This window comes from Musca vetustissima, unplaced genomic scaffold (genome assembly GCF_032173495.1).
Source record: "Musca vetustissima isolate MV318-11 ecotype Yass unplaced genomic scaffold, APGP_CSIRO_Mvet_v1 utg26201, whole genome shotgun sequence".
Taxonomy (NCBI): domain Eukaryota; kingdom Metazoa; phylum Arthropoda; class Insecta; order Diptera; family Muscidae; genus Musca; species Musca vetustissima.
The window spans coordinates 37149-53610 of NW_026876532.1; the positions used below are offsets into that span (position 1 = coordinate 37149).

Genomic DNA, 16462 nt, shown 5'->3' on the forward strand with positions numbered 1-16462 from the left:
TTCCAAATTTTTATTTGAACCCATAAAATATGCCACGCTTTTCGTGACACCTTTGAATACCTGTTTTGCGAATTATTTTGCCACAGCCATTGGAATAGGTTGGAGCACAAAATTCTGTGTGGTTGTGTGTTATCCACATCGACCATATGTTAACGCCATCAGTCTGATGGGGCTAAAAGAATTCGCTCTCTCTCTCTCTTGCTGACTCATGTACATCGACTATAAGTTATGATGTGGTGCGCTTATCACTCAACTAAATGACGACAACAACGACGAAGAAGATGATGAAGAAGAACAACAAAACAATAAATAAATACACGCATATTTCATTACGATAGTAGTGTTATAATGAGAGTCGGCTGCAACTCTCAATGTGGGGATATAGCTCAGTGGTAGAGCATTCGACTGCAGATCGAGAGGTCCCCGGTTCAAACCCGGGTGTCCCCTTAAGAGTTTTTTTGATTAATTTTTCTTTAAGAATTTTTTTCAGGGATCCAATCAAACAAGGCGTGGATTTTTTAATGAATATTTTTTCAGGGATCCAATCAAACAAGGCGTGGATTTTTTAAAGATTAATTTTTCAGGGATCCAACCAAACAAGGCGTGGATTTTTTAAAGATTAATTTTTCAGGGATCCAACCAAACAAGGCGTGGATTTTTTAAAGATTAATTTTTCAGGGATCCAACCAAACAAGGCGTGGATTTTTTAAAGATTAATTTTTCAGGGATCCAACCAAACAAGGCGTGGATTTTTTAAAGATTAATTTTTCAGGGATCCAACCAAACAAGGCGTGGATTTTTTAAAGATTAATTTTTCAGGGATCCAACCAAACAAGGCGTGGATTTTTTAAAGATTAATTTTTCAGGGATCCAACCAAACAAGGAGTGGATTTTTTAAAGATTAATTTTTCAGGGATCCAACCAAACAAGGCGTGGATTTTTTAAAGATTAATTTTTCAGGGATCCAACCAAACAAGGCGTGGATTTTTTAAAGATTAATTTTTCAGGGATCCAACCAAACAAGGCGTGGATTTTTTAAAGATTAATTTTTCAGGGATCCAACCAAACAAGGCGTGGATTTTTTAAAGATTAATTTTTCAGGGATCCAACCAAACAAGGCGTGGATTTTTTAAAGATTAATTTTTCAGGGATCCAACCAAACAAGGCGTGGATTTTTTAAAGATTAATTTTTCAGGGATCCAACCAAACAAGGCGTGGATTTTTTAAAGATTAATTTTTCAGGGATCCAACCAAACAAGGCGTGGATTTTTTAAAGATTAATTTTTCAGGGATCCAACCAAACAAGGCGTGGATTTTTTAAAGATTAATTTTTCAGGGATCCAACCAAACAAGGCGTGGATTTTTTAAAGATTAATTTTTCAGGGATCCAACCAAACAAGGCGTGGATTTTTTAAAGATTAATTTTTCAGGGATCCAACCAAACAAGGCGTGGATTTTTTAAAGATTAATTTTTCAGGGATCCAACCAAACAAGGCGTGGATTTTTTAAAGATTAATTTTTCAGGGATCCAACCAAACAAGGCGTGGATTTTTTAAAGATTAATTTTTCAGGGATCCAACCAAACAAGGCGTGGATTTTTTAAAGATTAATTTTTCAGGGATCCAACCAAACAAGGCGTGGATTTTTTAAAGATTAATTTTTCAGGGATCCAACCAAACAAGGCGTGGATTTTTTAAAGATTAATTTTTCAGGGATCCAACCAAACAAGGCGTGGATTTTTTAAAGATTAGTTTTTCAGGGATCCAACCAAACAAGGCGTGGATTTTTTAAAGATTAATTTTTCAGGGATCCAACCAAACAAGGCGTGGATTTTTTAAAGATTAATTTTTCAGGGATCCAACCAAACAAGGCGTGGATTTTTTAAAGATTAATTTTTCAGGGATCCAACCAAACAAGGCGTGGATTTTTTAAAGATTAATTTTTCAGGGATCCAACCAAACAAGGCGTGGATTTTTTAAAGATTAATTTTTCAGGGATCCAACCAAACAAGCCGTGGATTTTTTAAAGATTAATTTTTCAGGGATCCAACCAAACAAGGCGTGGATTTTTTAAAGATTAATTTTTCAGGGATCCAACCAAACAAGGCGTGGATTTTTTAAAGATTAATTTTTCAGGGATCCAACCAAACAAGGCGTGGATTTTTTAAAGATTAATTTTTCAGGGATCCAACCAAACAAGGCGTGGATTTTTTAAAGATTAATTTTTCAGGGATCCAACCAAACAGTGGATTTTTTAAAGATTAATTTTTCAGGGATCCAACCAAACAAGGCGTGGATTTTTTAAAGATTAATTTTTCAGGGATCCAACCAAACAAGGCGTGGATTTTTTAAAGATTAATTTTTCAGGGATCCAACCAAACAAGGCGTGGATTTTTTAAAGATTAATTTTTCAGGGATCCAACCAAACAAGTCGTGGATTTTTTAAAGATTAATTTTTCAGGGATCCAACCAAACAAGGCGTGGATTTTTTAAAGATTAATTTTTCAGGGATCCAACCAAACAAGGCGTGGATTTTTTAAAGATTAATTTTTCAGGGATCCAACCAAACAAGGCGTGGATTTTTTAAACATTAATTTTTCAGGGATCCAACCAAACAAGGCGTGGATTTTTTAAAGATTAATTTTTCAGGGATCCAACCAAACAAGGCGTGGATTTTTTAAAGATTAACTTTTCAGGGATCCAACCAAACAAGGCGTGGATTTTTTAAAGATTAATTTTTCAGGGATCCAACCAAACAAGGCGTGGATTTTTTAAAGATTAATTTTTCAGGGATCCAACCAAACAAGGCGTGGATTTTTTAAAGATTAACTTGTTCATGAACCAAACAAGGCTTGGATTTTTTAAAGATTAATTTTTCAGGGATCCAAATTTTACAAATTTTTAATGTTTTAATAAAACTAAATTTTAAATATTTTTTTGTTTTTATTTATTATTTTTATTTTCTTATTATTAATAACTACAATTAATTACTTTTTTATGGATTATCTTCAAATGAGATTATGACGTATTTTGTTTTTCTCTCTGTGTTTAAATTTTTTTCTATTTTGCTGATTTATTTTTGTGGTTTTAAATCGAATACTTATGGTACAACTATATAAAAGTAAGTTAATAAAAATTCTTATATGTATAAAAAATATGTTTATATAACAAAATTCATACATATCTATGTACGAGTCTGTTTTAATAATATCTAATTATTTTTAAAAATATATATATATATGTACTGTATGTATATAATTCGAATGTGTTGTTGCTATCGTTGTTCTTGTTTAATGCTGGGGTTCTTTTGGTGTGCGTTCGTTGCGTTATTGGCCTCCAAGGTGTTTCCAGATGCAGTGGGGTGGTGGAGGATATATGGATATGCCAAAACTTCAACACCGATTTACACAATATCTGTTGTAGTTAATTTTTTCATTATTTGAAATTGAAAATTATTTTCTAGGTGGATTTAGGTACCATTGCCATAATTTAATATTTTTTATTCAGCCCTATTATAATCAATCCGAATGAAATATTTTCTAGAAAATTAAAAAAAGTTATGCCAAAAAAACAGAATATTTGTTAATATTTTCTCTAGTGAAAAAATATTTAATATTTTTTTTTGAACTCCCTTGTAAGTTTTTGTTTTATTTACAGGGGATTAATGCCAAAGAAAACAAGTTTTGCTAAAAACAATTTTGAAAGAAAAATCGTTTAGAAAATTTTGAAACAATTTCCAGAAAATAATTTCATATCAGATTTTTTTTTAATTCAAATAGGGCTGTAATGTACTAATGGCTAACTAAATGCTAAGGCCTGAAGATATCACTAAATGGGAATAGTGTAATTTTTTACATGGGTTTCTAGGCTAACAATTTGGAAAACAAAATTGGATAACAATTACAATATAACGAACAATTTTGAATACAAATTTTCTTCACTTCCATGATTTTGTTATCTTACAACGTGTTCCAATATTTATTGTCTCTGCAATAACACAGCTATGAGAGCTAGAATCAACGCCGATATTGAAACGCTGAGGGCTGTACTGCCATTGCAACGTGAGTTGGAGCAAGGATAACATTTATTCAACTGCTGTTTGGGATGTTCTTCACGATATTGACCGCAAACCGATTCCATGGTTTTGACACGAGAGCAGCCACGATTTGTCACCATTGTACCGTTAACTGAAATGAAAATAATTAAAAAAATATATTATTTAGAAATTGGATTTTTGAAGAATATTTTTTCAGGGTCTAACCAAGGCTGGGATTTTTTAAAGAATATTTTTTGGGGAACCTAAACAAGGCGTGGATTTTTTAAAGAATATTTTTCAAGGCGTCGATTTTATAATGAATACTTTTTCAGGGATCTATACAAAGCGTGATTTTTTTAAAGAATATTTTTTCAGGGGCTCAAACCAAGGCGTGGATTTTTTAAAGAATATTTTTTCAGGGACTCAACCAAACAAGGCGTGGATTTTTTTAAGAATATTTTTTTCATGGACTCAACCAAACAAGGCCTGGATTTTTTTAAGAATATTTTTTCAGGGACTCAACCAAACAAGGCGTGGATTTTTTAAAGAATATTTTTTCAGGGACTCGACCAAACAAGGCTTGGATTTTTTAAAGAATATTTTTTCAGGGGCTCAAAGGCGTGGCTTTTTTAAAGAATATTTTTTCAGTGGCTCAAACCAAGGTGTGGATTTTTTAAAGAATATTTTTTCAGGGGCTCAAACCAAGGCGTGGATTTTTTAAAGAATATTTTTTCAGGGGCTCAAACCAAGGCGTGGATTTTTTAAAGAATATTTTTTCAGTGGCTCAAACCAAGGTGTGGATTTTTTAAAGAATATTTTTTCAGGGACTCAACCAAACAAGGCGTGGATTTTTTAAAGAATATTTTTTCAGGGACTCAACCAAACAAGGCGTGGATTTTTTAAAGAATATTTTTTCAGGGACTCAACCAAACAAGGCGTGGATTTTTTAAAGAATATTTTTTCTGGGACCATAGCCAAGGCGTGGATTTTTTAAAGAATATTTTTTCTGGGACCATAGCCAAGGCGTGGATTTTTTAAAGAATATTTTTTCAGGGGCTCAAACCAAGGCGTAGATTTTTTAAAGAATATTTTTTCTGGGACCATAGCCAGGGCGTGAATTTTTTTAAGGATATTTTTTTCTGGGACCATAGCCAAGGCGTGAATTTTTTAAAGAATATTTTTTCAGGGGCTCAAACCAAGGCGTGGATTTTTTAAAGAAGAGGATTTTTTAAGAATACTTTTCAGGGACCTATGCTTATAGAGGATTTTTTTTTTAAAAATACTTTTCAGGGACCTATACTTATCCAGGATTTTTTAAGAATACTTTTCAGGGACCTATACTTATCGAAGATTTTTTTTTGAGAATACTTTTCAGGGACCTATGCTTATCGAGGATTTGTTAAGAATACTTTTCAGAGACCTATGCTTATCGAGGATATTTTTTTTGAGAGTACTTTTCAGGGACCTATGCTTATCGAGGATTTTTTAAGAATACTTTTCAGGGACCTATGGTTATCGAGGATTTTTTTAAGAATTTTATTGAAAATAGAGGATATATCGATGGTTTTCCATCAATAGAGAACCTCTTGAGTATTTCTAATTTTGGTATGTATTATTCTAAAAAAAAAAAAACATTCGCCTATTACTCACCATCAGCTAACACCTTATAACAATGATAGGTGTACTCATTAACGTTACGCAATTGACGATGTCTGAAGGCAGCCGATGTGACATAATTTTTATTTGTCAATTTTTCCTGTAGGCTATCTGCGGCTGCGCCGGTATCATTTTGTGTGTTACTTGAATTCTGGACATCGACAATGGGTCGAATGGTACCGGTATTGGGTGGTGTTGGCACCGAGGTGGCTGGGAAGTAGGTTGTGGGTGTTGGTGGTTTGGCCTCTGTAGGTGTGGGTTCTTCTGTTGTCGTGGTTACTGTTGTTGTTGTTGTAGGAGGTTCAGTTGTTGTTGTTGTAGTGGTGGTGGTGGTAGAGGTTGTTGTTGTTGTTGTGGTAGGTTCTTCTGTGGTTGTAATTTCTGTTGTTGTAGAAGTGGTTGAGGGTTCCGTAGTTGTTGTAGTGGTTGGTGTTGGTGTCATTGGTTCTGTTGTGGGCATGGTTGTTTCTTCTGTGGTGGGAGAATCGGTGGTAATGGCAGGAGTACTCTCTGTGGTAATTGTTGACGGTGGTAGTGTACTGCCTATGGTTGTAGGTTCCGTTGTACTTGTGTCTGGTGGCCCCGCTGCAAAATATTCTTCATCACAGGTCACAACTGGTATTTCTACCATTGTCGGGTCGGGACAATTTTCACAGACATAACATTGTAATTGTGCGTGGCCAACTGAAAGGAGAGAGAGAGATAGGTTATAGTTAGGGTTTGGTAAAATTTAAAAAGAATTTTGGGTGGCGTGAACTAAAAAAATTGAAGGGCCAAGACGGCGAGGATTTTTAAAATAGAATTTTATGGAGGGCCAACAAGGTCCGTAGATTTTTTAAAGAATAGGTTTCCAATAGTTTTCAACAAAACGTGGATTTTTTAAAGAATATTTTTTACAATGGCCAACAAGGCGTGGATTTTTAAAAACTATTTTAATGAAGGCGTACATTTTTAAAAACTATTTTTATGAAGGCGTGGATTTTAAAAAATATGTTTATGAAGTCGTGGATTTTTGAAAATATTTTTATGACGGCATGGATTTTTAAAAAATATTTTTATGAAAACGTGCATTTTTAAAAAAATATTTTTATGAGGCGTGGATTCTTAAAAAATATTTTTATAAATGTGAGGATTTAAGAACAATTTTTTACGAACGCGAGGATTTTTAAAATATATTTATATGAAAAAAATATTTATATATTTATATGAAGGCGTGGATTTAAAAAATATATATTTTTATGAAGGCGTGGATTTTTAAAAAATATTTTTATGAAAGCGTGTATTTTAAAAAAAATATTTTTATGAAAGCGTTGATTTAAAAAAAAATATTTTTATGAAGGCGTGGATTTTTAAAAAAAATATTTTTATGAAGGCGTGGATTTTTAAAAAAAATATTTTTATGAAGGCGTGGATTTTTAAAAAATATTTTTATGAATGCGTGGATTTTTAAAAAATATTTTTATGAATGCGTGGATTTTTAAAAAAATATTTTTATGAATGCGTGGATTTTTAAAAAATATTTTTATGAATGCGTGGATTTTTAAAAAATATTTTTTTGAATGCGTGGATTTTTAAAAAATATTTTTTTGAATGCGTGGATTTTTAAAAAAATATTTTTATATAGATTTTTAAAAATATATTTTTTTGAATGCGTGGATTTTTAAAAAATATTTTTTTGAATGCGTGGATATAAAAAAAAATATTTTTATGAACGTGAGGATTTTAAAAAATAGAAGCCGTGGATTTTTAAAAAAATATTTGTTGAGGTCCATTTGAGCCTTAGGCGTGGATTTTTATAGAATTTTTTTTCCAACGCCCATCAGAGCTCTAGGCATGGATTTTTAAAAAAATATTTTTATGAAGGCATGGATTTTTAAAAAAATATTTTTATGAACGTGAGGATTTTAAAAAATAGAAGGCGTGGATTTTTAAAAAAATATTTTTATGAAGGCATGGATTTTTAAAAAAATATTTTTATGAAGGCGTGAATTTTTCGAAAAAATATTTTTAAGAAGGCGTGGATTTAAAAAAAAATATTTTTATGAAGGCGTGGATGTTTTTTTTTTTTTTTAAATTAAAGATTAAAAAAATATTTTTGGGAAATGCCAAAGACGTAGGTTTTGTAAATAATTTTTTCCAATGACCAACAAGGCGTAGGTTTTGTAAATAAATTTCCCCCTTCACTATTACTAATCTGATTTTAAAGCATACTTTTAGGCATTTGTATTCTTTACATATCATCTTTTCAAATCATTAGTTATCGCGAAGTACTGCTGATATGGAAGCCACGTGAATTTCGAAAATTTTCAATATCTTAATTGAACAGTACTAACAACATACATACAAACCAGGTCTGTAAGTATATACATTTTTATATTTTTTGTTGCAAATCATCTTCATTTTTTTTGCACGTTAAATTCTCATTTGAATCTTGTGTTTTGTATTAACGTTTTTTTAATTATTAACTGTCAAGTGGATTAACAATAATAAAAAAATTACAAAAATAATTTATTGTACTTTATGTAAATTACTGTTAACGATACATACATAACATTTGTGGAAATTCCCTGATATAAATGTAAATTTTACAAGGGGATAAATCGTTAATCGATATGGGGGATTTAAATAAGTAATTAACCTTGTCAGAGGTCTTCAAGAGGATGGATGGAAGTTAAGGGGGATTTTTATAAGTATACTTATATAATATTAGAACTTTCAAAAGAAAAAATAGAAGGATCTATAAACCGTCTTCTACCACTAGTGAACTTAGTGTTTTTCTGTTCACAGAGGACCTTTTGAGGGTGTTCTGTATTGGAGTACCCCTTCTGAAACCTCTGATGTATAGAATTACTATTTTAGCGTCTTCAATTTGTAGTGGACCTTTCTATGGTCTTTTATCAATAGAGAACCTATAAATGTTCTTCAATATATAGACGACATATCAGGGATGTTATATTTTATCGAGTGTCTGTTAATTTTTTTTAGAAATTGTCTTCTACCTGTAAAATTTTTTATAGATCTGCTATTCCAAAAATTGCCACCATTATCTATAAAAGAATTCTTAAAATATCTTTAATGAAATATAAGGTCTCATATTTATAGAATTAAATAATTTATTAATTATATAAACGACTTTTTGAAAGGTATTCTATCTATGGAAGGCTTATTGCAAGGATGTCCACTTATATTTAATTCCTCTCTTGCATGACCTGCTATGTATAGAAAATCTCTTGTAAAACTCTTCGGACTGTAGAAGGTCACTTGCATTGTTTTCTATCCATAAAATACATCTTGTAACGGTTTACTCTCTCTAGAAGACAATTTTCAAGGTATTCTGCCTAGGGCAAATCTGTTCAAAGGTGTTGATCTAGAGAAGAGCTCGTTAAGACCACCACTTTATGGAAGACTTCTTTTATTGGGCTATATACTGGCGGCCAAAACTAAAGCAACTAAAATTGGAAACTGAATAAATGTACTGTATCTTTTTTGAAAATAAACTTATAGCGAACCGTTTTTCAGAAATAAATAGATAATTTATGCACTTTTAAAAAACAAAAAATATAAACACAAAATTTATTTTAAAATAAAAATATTCTAAGGCAAACAAATAAACAGCAAACCTACGATGAATTGAATCTATTAAAACGCTCTATTTGATCCATGGATATACTATTCCTCGCATCCTTAACCTTTGGGAAGAGGTTATGTTTGTCTGTTTGTGCTGTTGTATGGATCTGAAGCATGGGCACTTGCGCTAGCAGTACAACATCTCGAAAAATTATCATTCAAATTGCTCGGCTTATGGAACAACCGTTCTGACATAAGTCAGCTATGTAAGTAAGTAGTTTTGGCCACCAGTGTATATAGGAACCTGTTGAGGGTCTTAAAATTATAATGGACTTTTTATTTTTAGAAGAAGGATCTTCAATTTATAGAATTTTTGTAAAATTTTATTTTGCTCTGTCATTCTAAAATGCCTTTCATCTAAAGAAGACCTCTTGCTACAGAATACCAATTGACGAGATCCATTATAAAGATTTCTATTAATAGAAACTCTTTATATGGGGCTATACTCAAAGATCGGCTGATTATTTTTGGTAGGAAGAAGCGGGATATCACTATATGACCGATATAATAAAGTGGCATCCGATATTGTGAAGGATATAACAAACTGATATTGTTTATTTGGAATTTATAAATATTTTAAAAACATCTCTTTCAACCACTCTGAAAACCGATTTGGAACTGCCTAAAATAAAGCGGATCACATCTCTATATTCAATGTTCCTTTATTCAGTTGAAAAATGCGTCTGGGCCCTTACGATTTGTAAAATATATAGGCTATTTCAAAACCAGGATCTGCTTAAAATCTGTAAAATGCTTAAAAAAACAGTGAGCGGATCAGTATAGTCGGGCGGGGCCGACCATACGATACCTTACACAACTACCGCGGAAATATAACTTTCTGCGGATGTTCATTCCGAGCCTGGGTAATATTTCGTGATAGTTGCACCCTCTTTCCTGATTAGAGGTCAACAGCACCACTTCCTTACACTGATATATTTTCCGAATATTGTAATTTGTAATTTTTCACACAAAAGTCAGGTTTCATTTGACCCGCTAAATACTGACTAATCTTTATCAAAACAGGCATACTTGTTCTTTGGCCCAGTCCCCTTCTCCATGTGAAACTTCGAGGTGTTTGGGCCATAATTGCGGCCTCAGGAGCGACCAGAAAAACCGACCAACCCTTCCAAACCCTTCCTACATGCAAAATTTTGAGAAGATGGGTCCATAACTGTGGCCTGTATCGTATTTACAAATTATAATGGACGGACACACATGTCTAGATCGACTCAGTCGAGATATGACGATCGGTATACTTAAAGGACCAATATTTCTAGGACCAATATTTCGCAGCGTTATAGCACAAAGCTATAATACCCTGACAAGATAGTCGTGTAGGGTATACAAATAAATAAATGAAATAAAATAGGGCGCGTACTTGAAATACAAGCCATGGCCAAACATCTACTTAGAAAATATTTTACCCTCTAGGAATTCGGACCTCTTTTGAACATTTTTAAACATAAAAGTTGAAGTTCCCAGCTGCAACTCGGAATTCCATCATTTCGGATGGAAAATGCTTCAGGGACCTTAAAATTTGGATATAAGGAGAGGCTTGTATATGCAGACGAGGACCTATATTGATCACTTCCTTCGAGATATAAGGCGATAAATTTACAATTCATGATAAAGGGCTGAATATGAACAATTAGAGATGAGAATATGGCTACAAAGCCATATAACGTTATTCTGATCAACAATATAATAATATGTATTTCAAGGGGTTTCCCTAGAATATTTCGAGGCGTTGCACGTTATTGGAGAAAAGGTGGAACCCCATTTGATAATTCTGCGTATTTGGAGTGTACACTTCTTATTTTTCAAGGTATGTCCATTTTGTTTTACTTTTTGAAATTATGGTATCAAAATTAAGCAATTTCGAACATCACCCTCTTTATACTTTGAAAAAAAAGTCAAAAACCATGCAGTCTGGTGTAAACCATAAATTTTATTAGACCTTTAATTGTTCAACAATATATGTATGTGAAATAGTTGGTTTTATTTGCCCTAGCAATTAGAACACTAAACATAATCAACTGAAAAAAATGGCTGATTAATTCAAAAGTACCAAAGGTGTTTTCAATATCACTATAAAAAAAGAAAAGGAGATATCGAAGTCACAAAATAACCCAAATGGTCATAAACTCTGTAGGCATTGTTGTATTCATTATGAAATGGACAGGTGGGTGGTGGAAAATTAAATTGAAATTCTTGAGAAATTATGTTTCAAAAACAGCAATTTAAAATTGAATTAAAATTCTTGAACAAAAATGGGGGACTTTTAATTGTAAACTAAGACACTTTTTGAAAATATTTTTTTAATTTAAGATATCATTTAAGTCTTCCAAAATTGCTATTACGCATTTAATAATAAATTTTGAATAAAAAATTTAAGAAAAAATAGCCTTTGAACCTTTTTCTTCTAATTGCTCTTTTGATGAGATTTCAAATCTTCTATTACGCATTTGGGTAATTACAATCCACAGTTTTTTTATTTTGCAAAAATAAAAATATTAAAAAACAAACTGTGAATTCCCATAAAAATGGTATACATTATTACAAACGCCAAATGTAAATTGCTTTCCGACCGGTTTTGTGAACCCGGTTGATTACCTTTTGGTTTATTTACATACAATCCCGACGTTTTTTTTATTTCAACAACAAAAAAACTGTAAGTAAAGCTTAAAGATTTCAGAAAGCAAAAAAAAAAACACAACTTCGATCAGGCAACAAACAACATTTATTAAAGTCTGGTCGGAACTATATACACCCTGTAGAATATGAAAAAAAGTTAAAAAGTTTTTTGCAGAACCAATAAGGCGTGTATTTTTTAAACAATATTTTTGAAAGGCCACTAAGGCGTGGATTTATTAAGAAATACTTTTTGAAGCATCCATAAGGCGTGGATTTAATAAAATATTTTTTAAAGCATCCATAAGGCGTGGATTTAAAAAAAATATTTTTAGAGCATCCATAAGGCGTGGATTTAATAAAATATTTTTTAAAGCATCCATAAGGCGTGGATTTAAAAAAAATATTTTTCAAATAATATAGCTTAGTGTAGCATACCATAAAAACAAAAATTAAAAAAAATAAATACATTTTTTATTGCACTTCTTTGCAAAACGAGTTTCTGAGAATTGAATAATTTCCATAATAGATGTCACTTCGTGTCTTTTGTTCTGTTAAATAAAATATCCATCTGATTAAAATATTCTATGGCAAAGCAAATTTGTTAAATAAAATATCCATCAGATATGATATTCTATGGCTAAACTTAACGCCTGCGACAATTAATATTTCTCTCTGTCATAATTAAAATTGTCTACCGTTCTGTAGATAATTAATTATGACAGCTTGGGTAGAACTTTCAAATATGGAGTATGGATTTTGTTAAGAATCCGCTTACTTATAGAAGCGGATGATTCATAGAAGCGGTATAATGGCGAAGCAGAATATAAAAAAATAAGATTGGTAATCCAAACATATATGTGTGTGAGGAATATTTGGACAAACAGGAATGTATTTTTGGAATGCGGATTTTTATTTTTTTTTAATATTTTTTAGAAGTGTTTCTTTAAAAATATATCATAGACCAGTAAGGCGTGGATTCTTAATGAATATTATTTGGGTAGAAGAATATTTTTTGGAACTATAGAAGGTGTGGATTATTTAAAGAATATTTTTTGGGACCTATAGAAGTCGTGGATTATTTAAAGAATATTTTTTGGGATCAATAGAAGGCGTGGATTTTTATACCATTCACCACACTGTGGTACAGGGTATTATGTCTTTGTGCATATGTTTGTAACAGGCAAAAGGAAACGAGATAGACACATGGTGGTTTTGAGAATATGCATAGAATTAAATTTTAAGTCGATTTATGCATGTCCGTCCGTCTGTCCATGTAAAATTCTAAATAAAGTACAGGTCGCATTTTTGATTTCAATTGGATGAAATTTGGCACAGCTCATTTATTTGGCACAAGGAGGAACCCTATTGAAATTGGAAAAAATCGGTTCAGATTTAAATATTATAGATATATTAGATATATTTTCGTTCGTTTTTAGATAAATAGTGCACCAAAGTACCTATATATCCTTCGATTATTACGAAATTTGGCATAACGTACTGAGTCAAGCCTAGAATAATGTGTGCTAAATGTCGTGAAAATCGGTTCAGATTTAGATATAGTTCCCATATATATCTTTGTCCGATATCAGGTAAATGGCGGCACCAAAATACCTTTATATCTTTCGATTTGCCCAAAATTTGGCATAGGGTACTGAATTAGGTCCAGAATGACGTGTGCCAAGTTTCTAGAAAATCGGGTCAGATTTATATATAGCTCGCATATATATATTCGTCCGATTTAATGTAAATGGTGCACCAAAGTCCTTATATATCTTTCGATTTGCACGAAATTTGGCATATGGTACTGAATTAGGTCCAGAATGACGTGTGCCAAGTTTCGAGAAAATCGGTCAGATTTAGATATAGCTCCCATATATAGTTTTGTCCGATTTTATGTAAATGGTGCACTAAAGTCCTTATATATCTTTCGATTTGCACGAAATTTTGCATAGTGTACTGGATTGAGTCTAGAATGATGTGTGTCAAGTTTCGAGAAAATCGAGTCAGATTTATATATATCTCCCATATATATTTTGCCCGATTTAAGGTAAATGGGGCACGAAGGTCCATATATATCCTTCGATTTGCACGAAATTTTGCACACCGCACTGAATTAAGAGTAGAATGATGTATTTTAAGTTTCACGATAATCGGTTAAGATTTAGATATAGCTCCTTCATATAGTTTTGTCCGATTTTATGTAAATGGTACACCAAAGTCCCTATATATCTTTCGATTTGCACGGAATTTGGCATATGGTACTGAATTAGGTCCAGAATGACGTGTGCCAAGTTTCGAGAAAATAAGTTCATATTTATATATAGCTCCCATATATATATATATATATATATATATTCGTTCCATATGTATGGGACACCAAAGAACCTATATATCTTTCGATTTGCACGAAATTTGGCACAGGGCATTGAATTAAGTCTAGAGTGATGTGTGTGAAGTTTCGTGAAAATCGGTTCAGATTTAGATATAGCTCCCATATATATTTTCTTCCGATTTTATGGAAAATTTTCACAATTGACATTATGTTTTGTTGAAATTTCGATTGGAAATAAATGTTGTCTGATTGGAATTTAATGATTAAATCGTTTAGTCCATTTATACGTAAAATCTGTTAGTCGGTGCACTTGTAGATAACGACCACATATTTAAGTTCGTTCAATTTCATGTTTGGATACATATGTAGAATATATCCAAAAGTTGTGAAGGGTATCATATAGTCGGCCCAGTCCGACTTTACTACTTTCCTTACTGGTTTAAAGAATATTTTTTTGGGGCTCTAACCAAGGCGTAGATTTTTTAAAGAATATTCACAAATTCCATGGCGGCATTATACAAAAATAGTCTTAGACAATTCACGTGCACTGCATGTCCTTCATTGTGACCGAAATAAAGCTGAAAATATCAGTTTATCAGCCATACGCATGTGGTAAATTTATACTAAGTGTTAAATAACTAGTCAAATATCGGTTCTGATGGCATGCCTCAATTTTTTTTTCATACTCCGTGTGCCGTTAATTAAATCACCATTTTAGCAATTTATTCAGTCATTTTTGATATTAGATTCACTTGTGGTCATCAGTTTTTTTTTGGTGACAATGGCTATAATCGATTAGCCATCAAAAATAACATTCAATTAACATGTTTGTTCGATTTTTATTCTATTATTTTTTTCCATATTCTATATTCAATTTTTTATTATAGTAAATGTGTTTTTTTCTGTACTGACAAATTAGCACCGTGTCAGCAGTAACCGATTTTGAAATTATATATATTTATTTTTTTGTTTATTTGACTATTTTGTTGTTGTTGTATTTTTTTGTTAACTTCTTCAATTATTATTTATGACCTAATGAAGTAAATAAACACTCGACACGTTCTCAATTTGAATGATTATGTGAAAGAAAAAACAAATTTAAATAAAAAACCATAACAACTCAACGAAGAAAGCATATTCATGGAACGGAAGAAACCAAAATATGATACTGTCATGAAGAACTCGTTAATAACAAAATTTTTATTATTATAGAAAAAAATAACAGCTATAACAACTCCATGATAATTATTTTGGCAATGATGATACTTGCACTGACCTTGAATGAAGGCAATGAACACGAGTTCATTCAATACCCACACCATGGGAACTGGGAGAGGGGTTTCAGTTTTCTTTGGAAAATTTTACAGCACATATATTGAAATATGTAACATGTGAAATTATTGTTATTTAATAAAAAAAATAAATAGTTTTGAAATTAGTGTTTACATGCAATGTTTTGTAAAGTTTTATTTTAAGTCACGTAGAATAAAAAATGTTTTGTGTTTATTTTCTTATTTAATTATGTGACACATAATTAAATTTCTTTAAAGTAGAGAATTATATTTTTAAAAGTATTTTTTTTATTTACCTGACAATTTATTTAATAAAATTATAAAAAATAACAGTTTTATGTACTTACAATTTTTTTTTAAAAATTTAAAGGCCAACAAATGTAACTTTTGCAAAAACAATTTTGTTATAAAAAATATTTGTATGCACCTGGATTTATTAAAATACATTTTTATGGACCAATGAAAAGCCGATTTATTAGAAAGTATTTTTAAGGTGGATTCATAAAAATTTTAAAAATATTATTTTAAAATAAAAATAAAAAAATATTATTTTAAGGATCATTGGTCCTTCGATTTATTAACATTTTTATGACCAATGAAAAAAATATTTTTTAAGAATAATGAAGCGTGGATTTATTCAAAGATATTTTTATGGGCCAATGAAGCATCAATCCTGGATTTATTAAAAAAAATTTAAGGACCAATGAAGCGTATGTTTTTTAAAGTCCAATGAAATTCGGATTTAAAAAAATATTTGTTTAGGGGACAATGAAGAGTGCCATTGAAACGTGGGTTTTAAAAAAAATATTTTTTAAATACCATGAAACATTTAAAATATTTTTAAGGACCAATGCCCGTCGATCTGTCCATGTATCTTGTGAACAAA

General features: G+C 31.3%; 1 protein-coding gene and 1 non-coding gene across 2 annotated transcripts; one reads left to right on the forward strand and one right to left on the reverse strand.

The window, feature by feature from the left end:
• The first annotated feature begins 375 nt into the window (after positions 1-375).
• Positions 376-447, forward strand: Trnac-gca (transfer RNA cysteine (anticodon GCA)). The gene has a single exon. It is a non-coding gene; the product is annotated as a tRNA-Cys (tRNA).
• A 3530-nt stretch (positions 448-3977) lies between these two features.
• On the reverse strand, positions 3978-6322 carry LOC133321097 (integumentary mucin C.1-like). Its single transcript, XM_061530196.1, has 2 exons — positions 5686-6322; positions 3978-4186 (listed from the first exon to the last, which is right to left on the reverse strand). The coding sequence occupies exons 1-2, from the start codon at positions 6320-6322 to the stop codon at positions 3978-3980; spliced, it is 846 nt and encodes a 281-aa protein (XP_061386180.1).
• Positions 6323-16462: the final 10140 nt, after the last annotated feature.

Coding starts and splice junctions, on each gene's coding strand:
- LOC133321097 (XM_061530196.1), bottom strand. CDS start 6,322: ATGGTAGAAATACCAGTTGTGACCTGTGATGAAGAATATTTTGCAGCG. Junction 4,187..5,685: donor TTATAAGGTGTTAGCTGATG/GTGAGTAATAGG, acceptor TTTTCATTTCAG/TTAACGGTACAATGGTGACA.